Source organism: Oncorhynchus nerka, linkage group LG17 (assembly GCF_034236695.1).
Source record: "Oncorhynchus nerka isolate Pitt River linkage group LG17, Oner_Uvic_2.0, whole genome shotgun sequence".
NCBI lineage: Eukaryota > Metazoa > Chordata > Actinopteri > Salmoniformes > Salmonidae > Oncorhynchus > Oncorhynchus nerka.
The window spans coordinates 52,170,892-52,194,705 of NC_088412.1; the positions used below are offsets into that span (position 1 = coordinate 52,170,892).

At 42.3% G+C, this 23,814-nt stretch overlaps 1 protein-coding gene across 2 annotated transcripts in view; it reads left to right on the forward strand.

Moving 5' to 3' along the window:
- LOC115145402 (trafficking protein particle complex subunit 8-like) overlaps positions 1-3,232 on the forward strand; it is an 84,785-nt gene extending 81,553 nt beyond the window's left edge. For both annotated transcript variants that reach the window (XM_029686937.2, XM_029686938.2), the window contains 3 exons: positions 665-807; positions 1,785-1,874; positions 2,054-3,232. In XM_029686937.2, coding sequence (XP_029542797.1) covers positions 665-807; positions 1,785-1,874; positions 2,054-2,291 — 471 coding nt within the window. In that variant the 3' untranslated portion in view covers positions 2,292-3,232. The remainder of the gene's footprint in view (positions 1-664; positions 808-1,784; positions 1,875-2,053) is intronic.
- Positions 3,233-23,814: the final 20,582 nt, after the last annotated feature.

A 23,814-nucleotide genomic window follows, 5' to 3' on the forward strand; every position in this document is an offset into this window, starting at 1 on the left:
CGGAGAACATCCTTGGTCATCCCTACTGCTTCTGATCTGGTGGACTCACTAAACACACGTGCTTCATTTAAGCCATAAGGCCCGAGGAGGTGTAGTATATTGCCAATATACCACGGCTAAGGGCTGTTCTTATGCGGAGTGCCTGGACACATCACAAACCCCGGAGGTGCCTTGTTGCTATTTTAAACTGTTTATCAATGTAATTAGAGCAGTACAAATAAGTATTTTGTTTTAGCATGGCTGTCAGCCAATAAGCATTCAGGGCTTGAACCACCCAGTTTATAATTGTAAATAGTGTGGAGTGTGTCCCTGGCTTTCTGTAAATAAATAAAAAAGCATAATGGCGCTATCTGGTTTGCTTATTATAAGTCATTTAAGTATTTTTCAAACCAAATACTTATGTAATGAATGTATTTTCGTTTTTAACACATTTGCTCACATTTCTAACCTGTTTTCCCTTTGTCACTATGGGGTATTGTGTGTAGATTGAGGACAATATTTTAATCCATTTTAGAATAAGGCTTTAACGTAACAAAATGTGGAAAAAGTAAAGGGGTCTGAATTCTTTCCGAATACACTTTGTATCTGCAGTGTGTTTGAGGTAATGGTGTTGTTTACTCTTCCTGCGTCCGGATCTGATTTGTGTTCCTCTGTCCTGTTGTAGGAGGCTCAGGAGATGGTGCTGCTGAAGTTTAAACCGGAGCTGCCGCCTCCAATGACACGGCCCTCTATGGAACAACTCTCCCACCTCATCAAGACCAACCTGCAGTACCCAGAGAGCTACAGCCACCCCTTCAATCAGAAGAGGTAGCACACACACGTAACATGACCAGCTAGCTAAACTATATAATTATCAAACCAAAACATTGCATCTTGAGAGTAATTTAAAGTAGCCAGCGACATGTGCTCACAGTCTTCAGCTATGTAATGGTACAAGCATTGACTGCAGCTCTGTAATGGTACAAGCATTGACTGCAGCTCTGTAATGGTACAAGCATTGACTGCAGCTCTGTAATGGTACAAGCATTGACTGCAGCTATGTAATGCTACAAGCATTGACTGCAGCTATGTAATGACAGCATTGACTGCAGCTATGTAATGACAGCATTGACTGCAGCTATGTAATGACAGCATTGACTGCAGCTATGTAATGACAGCATTGACTGCAGCTATGTGATGACAGCATTGACTGCAGCTCTGTGATGGTACCAGCATTGACTGCAGCTATGTAATGACAGCATTGACTGCAGCTATGTGATGACAGCATTGACTGCAGCTATGTGATGACAGCATTGACTGCAGCTCTGTAATGGTACAAGCATTGACTGCAGCTCTGTAATGGTACAAGCATTGACTGCAGCTATGTAATGGTACAAGCATTGACTGCAGCTATGTAATGGTACAGCATTGACTGCAGCTATGTGATGGTACAAGCATTGACTGCAGCTATGTGATGACAGCATTGACTGCAGCTCTGTAATGGTACCAGCATTGACTGCAGCTCTGTAATGGTACAAGCATTGACTGCAGCTATGTGATGGTACAAGCATTGACTGCAGCTATGTAATGGTACAAGCATTGACTGCAGCTCTGTAATGGTACCAGCACTGACTGCAGCTATGTAATGGTACCAGCATTGACTGCAGCTCTGTAATGGTACAAGCATTGACTGCAGCTCCGTGTTGTTATGCGACTGAAAGGTCTCCCTTCACCGCATAGAACATGATTAATGGTGTAAAAAATATATATATTTGTCTCTTTTGCCCCCCTCCCCTCCCCCGTAGTCTGTGTATGGTTCCAGTCACTTTGACTCTGTCTAACTGCTCCCTGGCTCAAGTTGATGTCATCATTGACCTACGCCACAAAACTACAAGGTAAACATAACACAAACTCACTGTGTACTGTTGAATCTGCCATCTGTTCCTCATGTCCCTGACCAAATGTTTAACTGATAAACTGCATTCTATTTATCCTCCTGGTTTGAATGAGCTTTCTATTTTCTTCTCCCTCTTTCTCTCTCACTTTTCTCCCATTCCTCTCCTCCCTCCATCAGCCCTGAGTCTCTCGAGGTGCATGGTTCGTTTACATGGCTGGGCCAGACACAATTCAAAATGCAGTTGGGGGCACAAGAAGTGATGCGAGTGCAGCTGCGAGCCTGCTTCCTGCATGCGGGCGTCTATAATCTGGGAACGCCGCGGGTCTTTGCCAAACTGGCGGACCAGGGAGCCATGTGTGAGACCAGCCAGCAGACGGCCACGCCGGCACTCATCATCATCATCAACAGCACCTGAACATTGTCCCGCCCCATCATCAATAGCCAATTAACCATCTGTCAATCATCACTAGCAAGGCTCCAGAGTCCCCCATTGGTTGGCAACAACAGGGTTGAGAGAAGCACCCAGCAAGAAATATCTTCCACATCCCATCTTTCCACCCAATTTCAAATCACCCACTCTACTCCCCGCCCTAAAAAGTTGACACATTTTTCCAATTACGTAAAAACAAAATAGAATGTTCTAATTAAATTGTGCATCAGTTCAGCTTGTAACCACTTTGATGGTCTGACTAAACTATTTTATGTCCCAGCAACAAAGCAAAACATCATGGATTTACATGTGGAAGAAGGAACTATTTTCTCTCTCTGCATATGAGTCTTATCATCTCAGTGGAGGCGCGTGAAAGGACACAGAACAAAGACGATGACCTGTCTCCCATGGCAACGTTGGCATCTGTCTGCCGCCAGAGATTTGTATTTTTATTTTTACTGTTGAAAAAAGAATCACGGGTTGTTGTTGAGATATCACCGTAGTGATTGCATTGTTTACTTCCTGGATTAACCTGGATGAGGAAGTAGAAAGAACTGCCCCACATGGACCAGACTGTCGGCACATCACAAACCCTTCAGAATATGAACCAGAGGTTGACCACTATACTATGATGAACGAATCCTTTGACTGACAGGTCCTGATGCTGCCTGCCCCACCTGTCTGTAGTCCATCTGGATTTACTGTGCGGTCAGTCCCCACGAGCACACATGTCATTTTCTACAAAACAAACTAATGAATCAATCAAATCAACATGTTCCCTGTACTTCTCCCTCATTGGACCTCCTCCACCTTGTGATCAAGCTGTTATTTAAATGTATGTATTTACTCAACTGCTTTTCAGATGAAAATGATGTATTATATTTATAACAAATTTACTGTAAATAGAAATAAAACGTAACCAATGATATGGGTTGTGAGATACAGTAACTGTCTCTGTATGGTGAAATGTGTGGATGATGTGGGGATTTGTAATACTTTTCAGGGCAAGTTTTATTTTGCATTCCAAATGGCACCCTGTTCCATATATATTACACTACTTTTGACCAGATCCCAATGTGTACTATAAAAGGAGTAGCGTGCCATTTGGGGAAAAATACTTAATGACTCGCTCTTTGATGCAGTGAATATAGTCCGATCCTCAATTAGCCTGTAGATCTGCTCCGTCTCTCAATGCCAACTCTGCGACGTCTTGGTCAAGCTGTCCTCTGTTGCTATATCTCCCTGATACTCACACTGATGTGCATCTATCTCAGTATCAGTTTGTCAAGCTGTCCTCTGTTGCTATATCTCCCTGATACACACACTGATGTGCATCTATCTCAGTATCAGTTTGTCAAGCTGTCCTCTGTCGCTATATCTCCCTGATACTCACACTGATGTGCGTCTATCTCAGTATCAGTTTGTCAAGCTGTCCTCTGTCGCTATATCTCCCTGTATACTCACACTGATGTGCGTCTATCTCAGTATCAGTTTCTCAGTCAAATGGATTCTCTAATCGCCGAATACTAATTATTTAGATTTCGTCTGACAGATGCAATTTGAAAACTTTGTAAAGTATTACAAATGATATTGTAAAATGGTGTTTAAAATGTATGCCAGGAGCTTTCACATCCAAGGATACACAGAGAAACTCAACCTAGTAGATCTGCTGACACATGTATATTTGGGCAAAGCTTAAAACATGACATGTTCAGATGTTTTAGTCGTGAAGTTGCCATTCTTTAATAAAGCATTAATAATCTTGTTGGTACCTAATAAATTAAGTTAAGTTGTAAAGTCCCCTGTGGTTCTCTACATTCTTAGGGAAAGAAGGGGTTCTACAGGCTTAACCTTGTAGAATAACCCTTTGCGGGGTTCTTCCTAGAACCATAAAGGCAACAGCTATGTGATGCTGCTGTCAGACACGTTTCCAAAGCTCAGATCGTGTAAAAAGAGACATTTATTTTCCAAAGGTAATTGATGCTCATTCCATCAATGAGCGAAGTGCCCAGGAAAAGCTCCATAATGCATTTCGATACCTGTGATAAACATAATAGAAAACCAAAAAACATTAGTTCATCAACCATACTCCATAATTCATGAAGCAATATTTATTCTTATATTCTATATTTATCTAAATGGAGCAAAATAATAAATATAGAATGAATAAAGTGGGAATTTGGCTCCAACAATCTCTTTCACCTGCAAGGAAAATGAAAGTGAGTCAGTCGGGTCTATCATTGCTATCTTAACCCCATCTGTCCTGGACTAAACTAACCCTAACCCTCATTGCTATCTTAACCCCAACTGTCCTGGACTAAACTAACCCTAACCCTCATTGCTATCTTAACCCCATCTGTCCTGGACTAAACTTCTGTGGCCTTGGTCACAGGATCAGGGTGTCGTCCACTCAGACAAATGATAGTTATAGCTAATGGCTGGCTGTAGGAGTTGGCGAGAGCGCACAAACAGATCTGGGACCAGGCTAAGTAATGGTTCCTAACCCCCTCATTCTCCCTGTCCACTCTCACTTCCTACCTTTCTATAGTGACCAGATAGAGTAGCAACACCCCTGGCTCCTACTCCTCTCTCTCTGCCTCCCACCCCCTCTCAGGTGATTCTCATTCAGACAGGAAGGTCAGAGCGTCACCCTTCAGTTTCAGAGCTCAACTGGCTTGGCGCAGAGCTCTCTCCCTCTCACATATGAACTAATATAGGGGTAGATGGAGCAGGAGATGAGGGATGACTATACAGGCAAATGTACCATGAATGAGAGAAAGCAGTCACAACCCTCTGAAAGCAGACACAAATGTACCATGAATGAGAGAAAGCAGTCACAACCCTCTGAAAGCAGACACAAATGTACCATGAATGAGAGAAAGCAGTCACAACCCTCTGAAAGCAGACACAAATGTACCATGAATGAGAGAAAGCAGTCACAACCCTCTGAAAGCAGACACAACCCTCTGAAAGCAGACACAACCCTCTGAAAGCAGTCACAACCCTCTGAAAGCAGTCACAACCCTCTGAAAGCAGTCACAACCCTCTGAAAGCAGACACAACCCTCTGAAAGCAGACACAACCCTCTGAAAGCAGACACAACCCTCTGAAAGCAGACACAACCCTCTGAAAGCAGACACAACCCTCTGAAAGCAGTCACAACCCTCTGAAAGCAGACACAAATGAAGACAAGACTCATGCTGTCAGATGTCCTTACTCAACCCCTCTCTCACTGTCATGCATACACAGACAGGTAAAAATGCTTCCTCTGGCACCCCTCCCCTGCCCCCCACATACACGCTCCCAATTCAATAGACTTTATTGACATGGCAAGTTAAATCACTTACATAGTCAAAGTACACATGGTCGGACTAACAGTAATAATAGTAGTGGTGATAATGATATTTACATTGACAGCAACAACGATAATCATAAATACAAGCTCTGTCTCACTGTAGAATTAGATATTTATCCACGTTTCTCCAAACATAACATTTTCAAAGTCTTTTTGACACCCTGTGTTGTCGGACTCGGTATCGTACCGTTTCTACAAATTTAGACGTTGCTCCAAATTTCAAATTTAGATGGTTAAAGGTTTGGGATAGGGTTAAAATATTCATTTTAGGGACCCATTCTGAATGGTTAGAGTAAGGGTAAAGGTTTGGGATAGGGTTAAAATATTCATTTTAGGGACCCATTCTGAATGGTTAGAGTAAGGGTAAAGGTTTGGGATAGGGTTAAAATATTCATTTTAGGGACCCATTCTGAATGGTTAGAGTAAGGGTAAAGGTTTGGGATAGGGTTAAAATATTCATTTTAGGGACCCATTCTGAATGGTTAGAGTAAGGGTAAAGGTTTGGGATAGGGTTAAAATATTCATTTTAGGGACCCATTCTGAATGGTTAGAGTAAGGGTAAAGGTTTGGGATAGGGTTAAAATATTCATTTTAGGGACCCATTCTGAATGGTTAGAGTAAGGGTAAAGGTTTGGGATAGGGTTAAAATATTCATTTTAGGGACCCATTCTGAATGGTTAGAGTAAGGGTAAAGGTTTGGGATAGGGTTAAAATATTCATTTTAGGGACCCATTCTGAATGGTTAGAGTAAGGGTAAAGGTTTGGGATAGGGTTAAAATATTCATTTTAGGGACCCATAGGATTAGAGTAAGGGTAAAGGTTTGGGATAGGGTTAAAATATTCATTTTAGACCCATTCTGAATGGTTAGAGTAAGGGTAAAGGTTTGGGATAGGGTTAAAATATTCATTTTAGGGACCCATTCTGAATGGTTAGAGTAAGGGTAAAGGTTTGGGATAGGGTTAAAATATTCATTTTAGGGACCCATTCTGAATGGTTAGAGTAAGGGTAAAGGTTTGGGATAGGGTTAAAATATTCATTTTAGGGACCCATTCTGAATGGTTAGAGTAAGGGTAAAGGTTTGGGATAGGGTTAAAATATTCATTTTAGGGACCCATTCTGAATGGTTAGAGTAAGGGTAAAGGTTTGGGATAGGGTTAAAATATTCATTTTAGGGACCCATTCTGAATGGTTAGAGTAAGGGTAAAGGTTTGGGATAGGGTTAAAATATTCATTTTAGGGACCCATTCTGAATGGTTAGAGTAAGGGTAAAGGTTTGGGATAGGGTTAAAATATTCATTTTAGGGACCCATTCTGAATGGTTAGAGTAAGGGTAAAGGTTTGGGATAGGGTTAAAATATTCATTTTAGGGACCCATTCTGAATGGTTAGAGTAAGGGTAAAGGTTTGGGATAGGGTTAAAATATTCATTTTAGGGACCCATTCTGAATGGTTAGAGTAAGGGTAAAGGTTTGGGATAGGGTTAAAATATTCATTTTAGGGACCCATTCTGAATGGTTAGAGTAAGGGTAAAGGTTTGGGATAGGGTTAAAATATTCATTTTAGGGACCCATTCTGAATGGTTAGAGTAAGGGTAAAGGTTTGGGATAGGGTTAAAATATTCATTTTAGGGACCCATTCTGAATGGTTAGAGTAAGGGTAAAGGTTTGGGATAGGGTTAAAATATTCATTTTAGGGACCCATTCTGAATGGTTAGAGTAAGGGTAAAGGTTTGGGATAGGGTTAAAATATTCATTTTAGGGACCCATTCTGAATGGTTAGAGTAAGGGTAAAGGTTTGGGATAGGGTTAAAATATTCATTTTAGGGACCCATTCTGAATGGTTAGAGTAAGGGTAAAGGTTTGGGATAGGGTTAAAATATTCATTTTAGGGACCCATTCTGAATGGTTAGAGTAAGGGTAAAGGTTTGGGATAGGGTTAAAATATTCATTTTAGGGACCCATTCTGAATGGTTAGAGTAAGGGTAAAGGTTTGGGATAGGGTTAAAATATTCATTTTAGGGACCCATTCTGAATGGTTAGAGTAAGGGTAAAGGTTTGGGATAGGGTTAAAATATTCATTTTAGGGACCCATTCTGAATGGTTAGAGTAAGGGTAAAGGTTTGGGATAGGGTTAAAATATTCATTTTAGGGACCCATTCTGAATGGTTAGAGTAAGGGTAAAGGTTTGGGATAGGGTTAAAATATTCATTTTAGGGACCCATTCTGAATGGTTAGAGTAAGGGTAAAGGTTTGGGATAGGGTTAAAATATTCATTTTAGGGACCCATTCTGAATGGTTAGAGTAAGGGTAAAGGTTTGGGATAGGGTTAAAATATTCATTTTAGGGACCCATTCTGAATGGTTAGAGTAAGGGTAAAGGTTTGGGATAGGGTTAAAATATTCATTTTAGGGACCCATTCTGAATGGTTAGAGTAAGGGTAAAGGTTTGGGATAGGGTTAAAATATTCATTTTAGGGACCCATTCTGAATGGTTAGAGTAAGGGTAAAGGTTTGGGATAGGATTAAAATATTCATTTTAGGGACCCATTCTGAATGGTTAGAGTAAGGGTAAAGGTTTGGGATAGGATTAAAATATTCATTTTAGGGACCCATTCTGAATGGTTAGAGTAAGGGTAAAGGTTTGGGATAGGGTTTAAAAACCCACCAATGGGATTGAACACGCAACCACAGAGTTTGTAAACCCAAAAAGACGCAACATGGCAAGACTTCCGGGAACGTTGGCGAAGCAGACCAGACTGAGGTCTAAAGGCACAATCTAGATTCGAGCCGATGTCTTAAGTCGTTGAACATGCTGTTATTCCAAAGGAGTGCTTTTTGATTTGATGGCCTGCACATGTGCAGTTCGGTGCGAGTTGACCGTTTGACCTGTTTCTGCGCATGAGCTTAGCTAGCCAAAGTCACCATGACATCGACTACGAGCATGATTTGAGTATTTCTATCTTCACACTACGATCTTTGACGCAACCTTCTGAACCAGATTCATCGGATTACGCCCATCCGCCACCCCTGTCCACAACACCCTAGCAAAATGTACACATACATGATGGTAACAGTGACCACCTAGTGGCCAATTTTGAAGGTGTTTCTAGATGTCCTCAAGACCTCTATAGACAACCAATTTCCAAGTCACTCTTGAGCGATCTGCCTGAATAAATAACAGTAATAGTGATAGGCTCGTTTTAACATGATTGAAAAGATGCATGATATGAAAGCCAAAACAGAATGGCAAGTACTATTGTTACATTGTACTTCTCTCACTCTCTCGTTCATTCGATGAAGAACCTGTCTTGTGTTAATTTACACGTGTCAAATGGTGTGAACTTAATTCTATTGGATGCTCCTCTCCATGTTGGATTGCTTTGGTAGCACTCAGGTTTATAAGGGTGAGGGTCACAAAGCATACTGTGAATTCAGAACCCAAGAGAATTGAGGTAAAGAGAAGCTGTGTGTGCTACAGTAGATCTCGCTGTCTATGGTTCTGAAGCCACACTCTGCTGTGGTTGGTGGCAGGCACATTTGAAGTTGGACGGTTACATACACCTTAGCCAAATACATTTAAATTCAGTTTTTCACAATTCCTGACATTTAATCCTAGTAAAGGTTTCCTGTCTTAGGTCAGTTAGGATCACCACTTTATTTTAAGAATGTGAAATGTCAGAATAATAGTAGAGTGATTTATTTCAGGTTTATATTTTTTTCATCACATTCCCAGTGGGTCAGAAGTTTATATACTCAATTAGTATTTAGTAGCATTGCCTTTAAATAGTTTAACTTGGGTCAAACATTTCGGGTAGCCTTCCACAAGCTTCACACAATAAGTTAGGTGAATTTTGGCCCATTCCTCCTGACAGAGCTGGTGTAACTGAGTCAGGTTTGTAGGCCTCCTTGATTGCACACGCTTTTTTCAGTTCTGCCCACAAATGTTCTATAGGGTTGAGGTCAGGGCTTTGTGATGGCCACTCCAATACCTTGACTTTGCTGTCCTTAAGCCATTTTGCCACAACTTTGGAAGTATGCTTGGGATCATTGTCCATTTGGAAGACCCATATGCGACCAAGCTTTAACTTCCTGACTGATGTCTTGAGATGTTGCTGCAATATATCCACATCATTTTCCTACCTCATGATGCCATCTATATTGTGAAGTGCACCAGTTCCTCCTGCAGCAAAGCACCCCCACAAACATGATGCTGCCACCCCCGTGCTTCACGGTTGGGATGGTGTTCTTCGGTTTGCAAGCCTCGCCCTTTTTCCTTCAAACATAACGGTGGTCATTATGGCCAAACAGTTCTATTTTTGTTTCATCAGACCAGAGGATATTTCTCCAGAAAGTACAATCTTTGTCCCCATGTGCAGTTGCAAACCGTAGTATGGCTTTTTTATGCCGTATTTGGAGCAGTGGCTTCTTCCTTGCTGAGCGGCCTTTCAGGTTGTCAATATAGGACTCGTTTAACTGTTTCCTCCAGCATCTTCACAAGGTCCTTGGCTGTTGTTCTGGGTTTGATTTGCACCTTTTGCACCAAAGTACGTTCATCTCTAGGAGACAGAACACATCTCCTTCCTGAGCGGTATGATGGCTGTGTGGTCCGATGGTGTTTATACTTGCGTACTATCGTTTGTACAGATGAACGTGGTACCTTCAGGCATTTGGAAATTGCTCCCAAGGATGAACCAGACTTGTGGAGGACTACAATTTTTTTCTGGGGTCTTGGCAGATTTATTTAGATTTTCCCATGATGTCAAGCAAAGAGGCACTGAGTTTGAAGGTAGGCCTTGAAATACATCCACAGGTACACCTCCAATTGACTCAAATTATGTTAATTTGCCTATCAGAAGCTTCTAAAGCCATGACATCATTTTCTGGAATTTTCCAAGCTGTTTAAAGGCAGTCAACTTAGTGTATGTAAACTTCTGACCCAATGGAATTGTGATAGCGAATTACAAGTTAAATAATCTGTCTGTAAACAATTGTTGGAAAAATGACTTGTCATGCACAAAGTAGATGTCCTAACCGACTTCCCAAAACTATAGTTTGTTGACAAGAATTCTGTTGAGTGGTTGAAAAACGAGTTTTATTGACTCCAACCTAAGTGTATGTAAACTTCCAACTTCAACTGTATCTTGGAACCTCACATGGTGCTATAGGCTGGCTGAATGTATTTCTCAGAAACAGTAGGCTATTTGGTTATTATAGTCCCTTAAATATAACAGATAGGCACCACATTTTCAGGTTGGTTTATTATCCTTGTGGAACCTGGAATTGCCTGGTCTAGATTCCACCAGGTGCATGCTTGGCTCCAGTAGTGGATTGTGGGTAATCTTGCTTTGGAAAATAACTCAATGGCTGCGTTTACACAGGCAGCCCAATTCTGATCTTTCAATCACTTCAGATATTTTCACAACAAATATTTTTCAGAACTGATCCGATTGGTCAAAAGACCAATTTAGTGATTTAAAAAAATATATAATTACATTTGGGCTACCTGTGTCAACGCAGCCAAAATACTCCTTATATTGGTCTGATACGCACTTGGATAGATATGCCGATCAAAAATAGCCTTGCTGTTCCCCAGCATAATCTAGGAGCTTTACATCCAAGCTTCTAGACCTATTTTTTGCCTTTACCTCCCTTCTCACCTCATTTGCTCACATTGTATATAGACTTATTTTTCTACTGTATTATTGGCTGTATGTTTGTTTTACTCCATGTGTAACTGTCGTACATGTCGAACTGCTTTGCTTTATCTTGGCCAGGTCGCAGTTGTAAATGAGAACTTGTTCTCAACTTGCCTACCTGGTTAAAGGTTAAATAGAATTAAAAATACACCTGCGTGAACGGGCATCTCGTGCAGTCAGTGACCATTCCCGGGTCAGGCTAGGAGTTTTTTTTAAATGGACCGAGTGCGGAGAAAAGTCAGTACCCCCTGCCCCACCGACATGCGCGTGAGCCGGAGGACCTTGGATACACCCCACCGACATGCGCGTGAGCCGGAGGACCTTGGATACACACGTCTCCTCTCCCGTTGCCCCCCTTCTCGCGGGAGAGGCCTCGGTGTCTGTCTCCCACGCAGTGGTCTGAGAGAAACGGCCCATTATTCACGCAGAGGCATTTAACTGTTGTGGAACAGGTCCAGTTCTAGGCTGCTAAGGAACACGCACTCTGAGTCACTTACAAATGTGTCATTTACTAATGAAGTTCCATCTACGTTGGCTGGCATCGTCGAGCCATGACGGGAGGAGTTCCCTTGATTCTCAGGGAGTTTTCTAGACAGAGCAGAGTCCGAGAACCACCATGAGGTAAGGCTGGGAATACGGAGGCTGACTCACTTACCATGGGGCAGACTCCCCGCCACTCTGCTTGGCCACGGCTGGACCTGCTGCGTGGTAGAATTGTTTTCTCTGTACGCTGTCAGCTAATGAATCGCGCACATTTTTCTATGACACACCAGCTGCACACACACACACACACGTTGAGGTGCACTTAGTACGTTTTAAAAAGCACCCACGATGACACGCCAGTGGTACCAGGGAAGCCATGCCAGGGGAAAAACGCCATATCACAACCTATGTGTTGTGATAAATGTTGTTCCATATCCCTTGCGTGAGTTCATATGCTTTGAAGCGGTGAGCCTAAAGCCGAGACAATAAGAAGAGAGTGGCAGACTAAATTCAACCAGGTACATGACCTACAGCATGGCCAAGCAAGTTAACGTTTCCGACATTTTCAGACAACTAAACAACTAAACAATAAAACAGCCTCCACTATTCCAGCAATATTTCAAATTCAACATTTCAACATCATCTAATCACCTGTTTATAGTCTAATCCAATGACAACTAAAATATGCCAACAAGTATTTAGTCCAAGGTATGCTAAATATGTGGCTTGTTAAGGGTTGCCTCAATCGAATCTGGTATCAGGATAGATATGACATTGAGTCACCGATTGAATACCATGTACTTTTTATTAGCTAAGCAATAAGTGATAAATGCAATTTTCGTATATACGGTTCACTGTAACACCACGGCAGGGTAGAACAGAGAACTGACTTGTTCCTGACAAAGATGTTATAATATACTCTTGACAGAAGTAGTTCCTGCTTCTGAGCTGGCCTGTCACAGAATAGAGACTGGGCGTGGTTTAAACTCACCCAGCCTATCGTTGATTGTTGGCGCACGAGCTGGTCCCAGCCCCCTAGGCGCTTCAGCGATCTGCCGTTGTAGTTGTGTAGAATATCTATGCGCTCATACACTCGATACAGTTATCATACACCTGGCTCCTGTTATCTAACAAAAGACTGTTTGTTCCCTACTACGTTCTGTATGTGTCCGTTTTTATGTTATTCTGTATTTTTCCATCACGAGAAAGTCCCATGGCCCTGAAACTGTTAACAATGTCTCAAGTCAGCTATGTTGCATAACACACACACAAGCCAACAGCAGATGGTATTCAATCACATATGATATGGTAACGGGCTATAGTGCATAACACAGAACCTCACAGGCTGCGTGTGTGTACATGTTTCCTAAACGTATATGAATCTGTCATATAGTACAGCTGTTATATTTAGTTGTCCTAGGCTCCCTGGCTAAAATGCTTTCTTGCTATCCTAACTTTATGGACAACCGTGCAACAGGCCAGCTAATTACTACATATAACTAGCTACATGTTGAACTTCCATCCTCACAGGCCAGGGGCACAATGTATGAATATATGGTTGGATCAAAATCAATGTGATAATCATTGGCCAGTATGTAGAATTAAGTAAAACCACAAGTCAAAATCCCTATCTCCATCTATTGGTAATTTAGGAAAGGGACGAGTTTAGCTAGCTAGCCAGCGGGGGACAACGACACAACGAGATGATGCAAAAATGTACGTTTCTTTTGTCAGTTTAGTTTGGCTTCTGATGTGATATGATTGGTGTGAAACCATCCAAACTGGTTTCCCTTGACCGTATTTTGGTGTGCTAGGACCATTAACAGCTGAGCCAGATATACTTTTGAGGAGATTGGAAAGTCCATTCAAATCGTATTAACGCCCACTGTGTGCGTTGCAGTACATTGGCAATGGGCCTTGTGGTGCATTCTGAGTGAACTTAGACAATGAGCTCTCTCCTTCAAAGAGTCAATTGGGTTCTTGCACAAAAACCCAACATGAACACAAATTACGTGAACAAGAAGCTCAACATTACAAAATCTGTCCCAAGCATAAAATATGATTAGCTTGTCATCTGTAATATCGTATAGCTCTGAAATTGTGAAATTACGTACTTTCAAGGAAAATTTCAAGGTTTCTCAATTCATATCCTGACTTTTAGAAGGGATTGCGTGATGATTAGCTTAGCAGCCACGTAACGCAGCATGACAACGTGAAGGCGATTGGTCGACAGTTTGCTGGGCAGAGCGTATACTTTCCCCCCATTCATTTCCCGCTGGGAATCTTATCCTTTTCTAATATCTCTGGCTGAGCTTGCCTTGCCTTCAATGCTACGGGTGGCAATAATGTCATACAATTTTTGACCAGACATCATCAGAAAGCTGGAATGCACATACAGTACTGAGACAAGGAGGTGCTCACTCGGATGCTTACTCCGGTGAGATTGCGAATTGCAAATCATTTATGAAACACAGAGTCACAAAATATGCATTATTTTGTACGTTATTTTCTTATTTTCTTGTTTACTTGAACAATGTGCTCAGAAATGCATATGCATCAGTGTGATAAGATCTGCCCCTTGGCGCTCTGTTGGTAAAAGATGGCCAGAGGGGGGGAATTGGCCTACAGTATTCGCTGGAGGAACTAACCAAGACGGACATGCTATTGTGTACATTCAAAGTAGCCTGCCACAGTGAAAGTTGAGTAAAATAAAATCGACATATCCCGTCTGTGTGTCTAGCTAGTGGCCACTTTTTAACCTCCTGCCCTACTCCACATGTACCATACAGTAATGTATTCATAATGCTTGAGTGGATCCCTGTAAAACTAACCACCTCCACAGGCTAAACTGTAGAGAGAGCTAGCTGGTGGACTAGAATGAGTGTTTTCCAACCTTTTTCGGGGGCCTTGTGCCCCTGGTTAGGAACCCCTGAACTAGATTAATGTAAAACTGGACAGTCTCTTTCCTTTGGGGGTTCAAGCAGCATCAGACCATGACTGGGGGGGCTATAGGGGATGTGCATGCTGTAGTGTTCACTACTATACCCCCAGGGCACTCAGATTAACTGGAATTGGGAACACACATTGCTCCATGATGAATCAACAATCAGTTTGTCAATTAAAATGTATCTCCCCAGGGGCTAAATAACGTAATGCATTGTTTTCTCTGTGGGTGCATGATGGGAGACTGTCTATGCAAGTGTCTGTACAAATGTGCCGTTGTTTAATGATCTGGTCACTCACAGTTACAAGTGGTGTGTTATTGTCAGAAGGCAAAGCGGACAGAGCGGGGTGGGTGGAGATCTCCATCTATTTTAATCTTGTCAGTCACTCACAGGTGGGTTGTCTCACACGGTTCAAAATATTGCTACTGTGGGGGAACCTTTTCAGGAATCTCTCTGTAAAGGTCCCAACAGGAACCTTTTTGTGATAGGAGGGGTTCAATTATGAAACTTAAAAAATATATACAGTGGGGCAAAAAAGTATTTAGTCAGCCACCAATTGTGCAAGTTCTCCCACTTAAAAAGATGAGAGAGGCCTGTTATTTTCAACATAGGTACACTTCAACTATGACAGACAAAATGAGAGAAAAAAAATCCAGAAAATCACATTGTAGGATCTTTTATGAATTTATTTGCAAATTATGGTGGAAAATAAGTATTTGGTCAATAACAAAAGTCTATCTCAATACTTTGTTATATACCCTTTGTTGGCAATGACAGAGGTCAAACGTTTTCTGTAAGTATTCACAAGGTTTTCACACACTGTGTGGCCACCAGTGACAGTGCATGTCATTCCTGTTCATTATGTTATGTTTTGTACACTGCAAATAAAAATTGTCATTGAATATTTATGCGTATAATAACATTGCTGATTACATATAGTAATAGTGGTAACAGTATTTCCAACATTAGGATTTGCATAGGGTCTTGATGAACTCATACATCTCTGTAAGCCTCATTGAAGCAACAAAACTGTCAGTGTTCAACATGAACATTTAATGACAACAGAACAGATTAACAGGAATTACATTTATTCTCATGGGTGGCCAAAAACATCTGAAAGCCACGCCCCTACTATGCCACGCTGGGTCATATCTTAATAACCCATCATCAACAACCCAAGCTGGCTCTCTTCTAAGAAAAAAACCCAGCCACAGTAAGTGACCCAATGCCTACAATCCAGCTGGTGGGCCATCCAAACAACCCAGAATTTTTAAGAGTGTAGGCTAGATTGAAGATAATGTAGCTAGCTAGCGACCAACCCAACACCTAATAATTATAATGGTAAACAAATGTCATTACCGTCGTTACCTGTATAATATACAAATTCATATAATTTAATATTCAGTTCGTATTTACCTGTGGGCTGCCACTCCCCAAACATAAAAAAAAAAAAAAATGGGTACATCAATACAAAGTATTGATCATTATGATCACAGTACATAGTTACAAATATCTAACATTTAGTTTGTAAAGGAAATTAAACAAATGAGTGCGCCAACCTCCCATCCATCATGTCTCCATCCAATCACACACCTCCCACCTCCACAACCCCCCCCCCACACACACAGACTCTATTTGCCCTGCCCTTTTAGTAAATACAAAGAGTAGACATGCATGTCCTTAATTTCATATACAGGCATAGGATATTCTCTGTAATGGGACAGTTTCTACATGCATCCAATCCGGACCACAGAAATCTCCCTGCTACCGTATGAGTCCAGGGAGATACAGGATTTCACTCCCTGCATCAACCACTGTTTGAGGAGCATGCTCTCGCTGCCTGATTGGTGCTATTCCACCCAAACTCTGTATGCCAAGGGCTCTCCAACCTTGTTCCTGCAGCTACCCGGTGCTTAATTTGAGAAACCAAGTGAAATCTGTTTGGGAACATCGATAGTAGCATGTTTTCGCAACTAAACATATTTCACTAAAATGTTGACGGCCTGTCTGCGTACTCAGAGGAGAACAAGGAGGAGATGGAAATGTTAGATTCTTCAAAGTAGCCACACTGCCATGACAACAGCTTTGCACACTCTTGGCATTCTCTCAACTAGCTTCATGAAGTAGTCACCTGGAATGCATTTCAATTAACAGGTGTGCCATGTTAATATGTGGAATTTATTTTCTTCTTAATGCTTTTGAGCCAATTAGTTGTATTGTGACAATGTAGGGGTGGTATACAGAAGATAGCCCTATTTGGTAAAAGAACATGTCCATTTTATGGCAAGAATAGCTCAAAAAGGCAAAGAGAAACGACAGTACATCATTTTAAGACATTAAGGTCAGTCAACCTGGAAAACTTAAAGAACTTAATTCAAGTGCAGTCGCAAAAACCATCAAGCGCCATCTGGCTCTTATGAGGACCACCAAAGGAAAGGAAGACCCTCTGCTGCAGAGGATAAGTTAATTCGAGTTACCAGCCTCAGAAATCTGCAATTAACTGCACCTTAGATTGCAGCCCAAATAAATGCTTCAGAGTTCGAGTAACAACATCAAATGATCAGAGAGACTGGTGAATTAAACAGAAATTGCAATCAACTGTGAATTGTTTTAAAAATAGCTATATTTTGGAGATTATTTCATTTTCAAATAACCAAAAGTGTGAGGTTGTAATCTGAATAAAGGGGAAAAGGCCATTCTTGAACACGGGGTGAGCCATTCTTCTAATGTGCAAGACAACCAGTTCAGATTTAAGTACAGCTTTTGTATGACTGAAGCATTTAGTGAGAGGTCTAATGCTTTAATATTTAATCATATCGACCCTCCGAATTCATATTCATTATATAAATACACACGTTTAATTTTGTCTGGCTTGCCTTTCCAAAGAACATTTGATTTTTTTTTTCTCATATAATTTCAAAAAGTAGTTAAGTGTACGCAAGGCCATACATAAATAGGTAAACTGGAATATGACTAAAGAGTTAAATTAGGGTGATTTTTCCACAAAATGACAGGTATTTTCCCTTTCCATGGTAGCAAGACCTTATCTATTTTTGCTTACTTTTTTTATACAAATGTATTGTACTGAGAATTTCATTATTTCGGGATATGAATACAGAGTATGTCGACTTCACCGTAAGATTTTATTGGTAACAACACAGTAATGTAAAGTTTGTATTTTTTTTAGTAATCCAAAATGTAAGAGTGCACTTATCCTTTGGTTGTATTCCAGAGATGTTAAATTATTCTCTGAGGCTATGGAGGTATCCAAATTTTGGATTTAAAAGAACATGAATCATCAGCGTACAATGTCACCTTTTGATTTTAAGCCCTGGATTTCTAGACCCTTGATATTATTGTTGGATCTGATTTTAACAGCTAACATTTCGATGGCCGTAATAAATAGATATGCCGATAGTGGACAACCTTGTTTTACTCCTCTTGACAGTTTAATACTTTCTGAGAGGTAGCCATTATTCTCGATTTTACATCTAGGGTTACTATATCTAACTTTAACCCATTGTATAAGAGATTCTCCAAAATTGAAATATTCCAGGTATTTACAGTGCATTCGGAAAGTATTCTGACCACTTTCCCACATTTTGTTAGGTTACAGTCTTATTCTAAAATGGCTTAAATAATTTCAATCTACACACAATACCCCAAAATGACAAAGCTAAAACAGGTTTTTAGACATTTTTGCTAATAATACATTTTTTAAAATATATTATTTACATCAATTTTCAGACCCTTTGCTATGAGACTCGAAATTGAACTTGGGTGCATCCTGTTTCCATTGATCATCCTTGAGATGTTTCTACAACTTCATTGGAGTCCACCTGTGGTCAATTCAATTGATTGGACATGATTTGGAAAGGCACACACCTGTCTATAAGGTCCCACAGTTGACAGTGCATGTCAGAGCAAAAACCAAGCCATGAGGTCGAAGGAATTGTCTGTAGAGCTCCGAAACAAGATTGTGTCGAGGCACAGATCTGGGGAAGGGTACCAAAAAATGTCTGCAGCATTGAAACTCCCTAAGAACTCGGTGGCCTCCATCATGCTTAAATGGAAGAAGTTTGGAACTACCAAGACTCTTCCTAGAGCTGGCCACCCGGCCAAATTGAGCAATTGGGGGAGAAGGACCTTGGTCACGGAGGTGACCAAGAAACCAATGTTCACTCTGACAGAGCTCCAGAGTTCCTCTGTGCAGATGGGAGAACCTTCCAGATAGACAACCATCTCTGCAGCACCCCACCAATCAGGCCTTTATGGTAGAGTACCAGACGGAAACCAGTCCTCAGTAAAAGGCACATGACAGCCCACTTGAAGTTTGCCAAAAGGCACCTAAAGACTCTCAGACCATGAGAAAGCAGATTCTCTGGTCTGCTGAAACCAATATTGAACTCTCTGGCCTGAATTCCAAGCATCACGTCTGGAGGAAACCTGGCATCATCCCTACGGTGAAGCATGGTGGTGGCAGCATCATGCTGTGAGGATGTTTTTCAGTGGCAGGGACTGGGAGACTAGTCAGGATCGAGGGAAAGATGAATGGAGCAAAGTACAGAGAGATCCTTGATGAAAACCTGCTCCAGAGCATTCAGGACCTTTTCCAACAGGACAATGATCCTTAGCTCACAGCCAAGACAACGCATGAGTGGCTTCGGGACAAGTCTTTGAATGTTGAGTGGCCCAGCCAGAGCCCGGACTTGAACCCGATTGAACATCTCTGGAGAGACCTGAAAATAGCTGGGCAGAGATGCTCCCCATACAACCTGATAGAGCTTGAGAGGATCTGCAGAGAAGAATAGGAGAAACTCCCCAAATACAGGTGTTTGAAGTTTGTAGCGTCATACCCAAGAAGACTTGGAGCTGTAATCGCTGCCAAAGGTGCTTCAACAAAGTACTGAGTAAAGGGTCTGAATACTCTTAGCAAGCAAGTAGCAAACCTACATAAGCTACTGGGGAACCCACGCCCACCTAATTTTTATTTTTATTCCACCCCAGTAGCCGGACGCCGCTCTGGTCTGGTGGAAGTTTTGCCGCCGTGTCGGTTCTCCACAGCCAACTGGCCGGTGCTAGGCAGGGTTCCATCCCCGACGGGTCTCCCCCTTCCCTGGAGAACAGAGCTTATCTCGACCCAACCAACTAGCCATGGAGGTACGTCACTCGCCGTGGAAGTCGAAGAAGGCGTCCTCTGGCAACGGGGGTCTCCATGGAATTGTTGAGCCCGGAACTGACACAGACCAGAAACAGCTTTGCCGCCCTGGATCCAGAGGTTCCGGCGTCTTAGTCAGTGGTGATATCTCAAACAAGATCGGACCCGGAGGTACCTGTGTCTTCGTCCTCGGCTCTGTCTTCCTCTCCGGTGGCTTCTACCTCGGGTTCAGATCCCCCCCAGCCTTACCAGACCGTGAGGCTGCCTGAGAGACCGGCCCATTCAACATCACCAGCTGTCATCATAGGCAGCTCTATGGTGAGAAACATCTCGGTCCCCAAGGCAAAAACCTGATGCTACCCAGGAGCACAAGTACAGGACATAACAAGGCTGCTTCAGACTGTTCTACCACAGATTCTGGGAGCTGACACTGTCATAGTCCATGTGGGGTCAAACGACATCAGGAGGGTTAGCTCAGAACATCTGAAAGTGGATTTTAAAGAACTGATTTTAGCATTAAGACTCAAAAAAACAGCCAATAATGTCAGGTCCAGTACCATCGTTGGGTCATGGGTGTGAAAGATTCAGCAGACTGCTGGCATTAAACATCTGGCTAAAAGACTACTGTAGCTCTGCTGGAGTCACTTTTATTGATAACTTTGACACCTTCTGGAAACAGAAGATACTCTACAGGAATGACTACAGGATGAGTCCATCCAAATCATCTTGGCTCCTGGACTCTGTCCACGTTAAAACAATGACTGGTAAATGATCCAAGACCAGCTCAGTTAATCCCTACCAATGTGACAATGAGTCGTCATAATGTTGCATCAAATGTACATGATCTTAGGGGCATTGGAAAACACAATGTAATTTATGTATCCCTAATTGCACCAAAAAACTCTGTTTATTCTGCAGCTATTGTAAGCAGTAATCATGAGCCTATAAACCAGAGTTACACTGTTAGCACTGAGGCAGTATGCAATAGTAGGAAGACCACTTAGTGCAGGGTGAGCTATATAATCAGCTCCAGTGTAAATAACATGAGTAAGTCTACCTCTGATAGGCTTCCCAGTAAAGCATTAAAAACAATCAAGCAACCCAGAAAGGTGCTAAAAGAAACCAGGTCCATGATGTCAATAAATTGCCTGTGACAGAAGACATTCATATTCTGACTATCTCTGAAACTCACTTAGATGATACCTTTGATACAGTGGTAGCAATCCATGGTTATAACGTCTACTGAAAAGATGCCAATGCCAATGGAGGCGGTGTTGCGGTCTATATTCAGAACCACATTCCTGTAACGCTTAGAGACGATCTAATGTTAAATACTGTTGAAGAAATATGGCTACAGGTTCATATGCCTCACCTAAAGCCCAATCTTGTGGAAAGCTGCTATAGACCACTAATTGCTAACATTCAGTATCTGGATAATATGTGTGAAATACAGACAGTGTGGCGAAGAAGGCGCAGCAGCACCTCTTCAACCTCAGGAGGCTGAAGAAATTTGGCTTGTCACCAAAAGCACTCACAAACTTTCACAGATGCACAATCGAGAGCATCCTGTCGGGCTGTATCACCGCCTGGTATGGCAACTGCTCCGCCCACAACCGTAAGGCTCTCCAGAGGGTAGTGAGGTCTGCACAACGCATCACCGGGGGCAAACTACCTGCCCCCCAGGACACCTACACCACCCGATGTCACAGGAAGGCCATAAAGATCATCAAGGACGACAACCACCCGAGCCACTGCCTGTTCACCCCGCTATCATCCAGAAGACGAGGTCAGTACAGGTGCATCAAAGCAGGGACTGAGAGACTGAAAAACAGCTTCTATCTCAAGGCCATCAGACTGTTAAACAGCCACCACTAACATTGAGTGGCTGCTGCCGACATGCTGACTCCAGCCACTTTAATAATGGAAAAATTGATGTAAAAATGTATCACTAGCCACTTTAAACAATGCCACTTAATATTATGTTTACATACCCTACATTACTCATCTCATATGTATATACTGTACTCTATACCATCTACTGCATCTTGCCTATGCTGTTCTATACCATCACTCATTCATATATTTTTATGTACACATTCTTCATCCTTTTACACTTGTGTGTGTATAAGGTAGTTTTTGTGGAATTGTTAGGTTAGATTACTCGGTTATTACTGCATTGTCGGAACTAGAAGCACAAGCATTTCGCTACACTCGCATTAACATCTGCTAACCATGTGTATGTGACAAATAACATTTGATTTGACCTTGACTACTGTTCAGTTGTGTGGTCAGGTGCCACAAAAAAGGACTTAGGAAAATTGCAATTGGCTCAGAACAGGGCAGCACGGATGGCCCTTGGATGTACACAGAGAGCTAATATTAATCACATGCATGTCAATCTCTCGTGGCTGAAAGTGGAGGAGATTTACTTCATCACTACTTTTATTTATGAGGGGTATTGATTGACATGTTGAATGCACCGAGCTGTCTGTCTAAACTACTGGCACACAGCTCGGACACCCATGCATACACCACAAGACATGCCACCAGAGGTCTCTTCATAGTCCCCAAGTCCAGAACAGACTATGGGGGCACACAGTACCACATAGAGCCATGACTACATGGAAATCTATTCCACATCAAGTAACGGACGCAAGCAGCAAAATTAGATTGAAAAACACCGTATGGAACAGCGGGGACTGTGAAGCAACACAAACATTGGCACAGACACACACAGACACACACACAATATGACATACGCACTATACATACACGTTGATGTAGATACAGTGGGGAGAACAAGTATTTTATACTTTGATACACTCCTGTTCTCCACTCATTACCTGTATTAACTGCACCTGTTTGAACTCGTTACCTGTATAAAAGACACCTGTCCACACACACACTCAATCAAACAGACTCCAACTTCTCCACAATGGCCAAGACCAGAGAGCTGTGTAAGGGCATCAGGGATAAAATTGTAGACATGCACAAGGCTGGGATGGGCTACAGGACAATAGGCAAGCAGCTTGGTGAGAAGGCAACAACTGTTGGCGCAATTATTAGAAAATGGAAGAAGTTCAAGATGAAGGTCAATCACTGTCGGTCTGGGCCTCCATGCAAGATCTCACCTCGTGGGGCATCAATGATCATGAGGAAGGTGAGGGATCAGCCCAGAACTACACGGCAGGATCTGGTCAATGGCCTGAAGAGAGCTGGGACCACAGTCTCAAAGAAAACCATTAGTAACACACTACGCCGTCATGGATTAAAATCCTGCAGCGCACGCAAGGTCCCCCTGCTCAAGCCAGCGCATGTCCAGGCCCGTCTGAAGTTTGCCAATGACCATCTGAATGATCCAGAGGAGGAATGGGAGAAGGTCATGTGGTCTGATGAGACAAAAATAGAGCTTTTTGGTCTAAACTCCACTCGCCGTGTTTGGAGGAAGAAGAAGGATGAGTACAACCCCAAGAACACCATCCCAACCGTGAAGCATGGAGGTGGAAACATCATTCTTTGGGGATGCTTTTCTGCAAAGGGGACAGGACGACTGCACCATATTGAGGGGAGGATGGATGGGGCCATGTATCGTGAGATCTTGGCCAACAACCTCCTTCCCTCAGTAAGAGCATTGAAGATGGGTCGTGGCTGGGTCTTCCAGCATGACAACGACCCGAAACACACAGCCAGGGCAACTAAGGATTGGCTCTGTAAGAAGCATCTCAAGGTCCTGGAGTGGCCTAGCCAGTCTCCAGACCTGAACTGAATAGAAACTCTTTGGAGGGAGCTGAAAGTTCTTATTGCCCAGCGACAGCCACGAAACCTACAGGATCTGGAGAAGGTCTGTATGGAGCTATGAATCTGGGCTTGGTT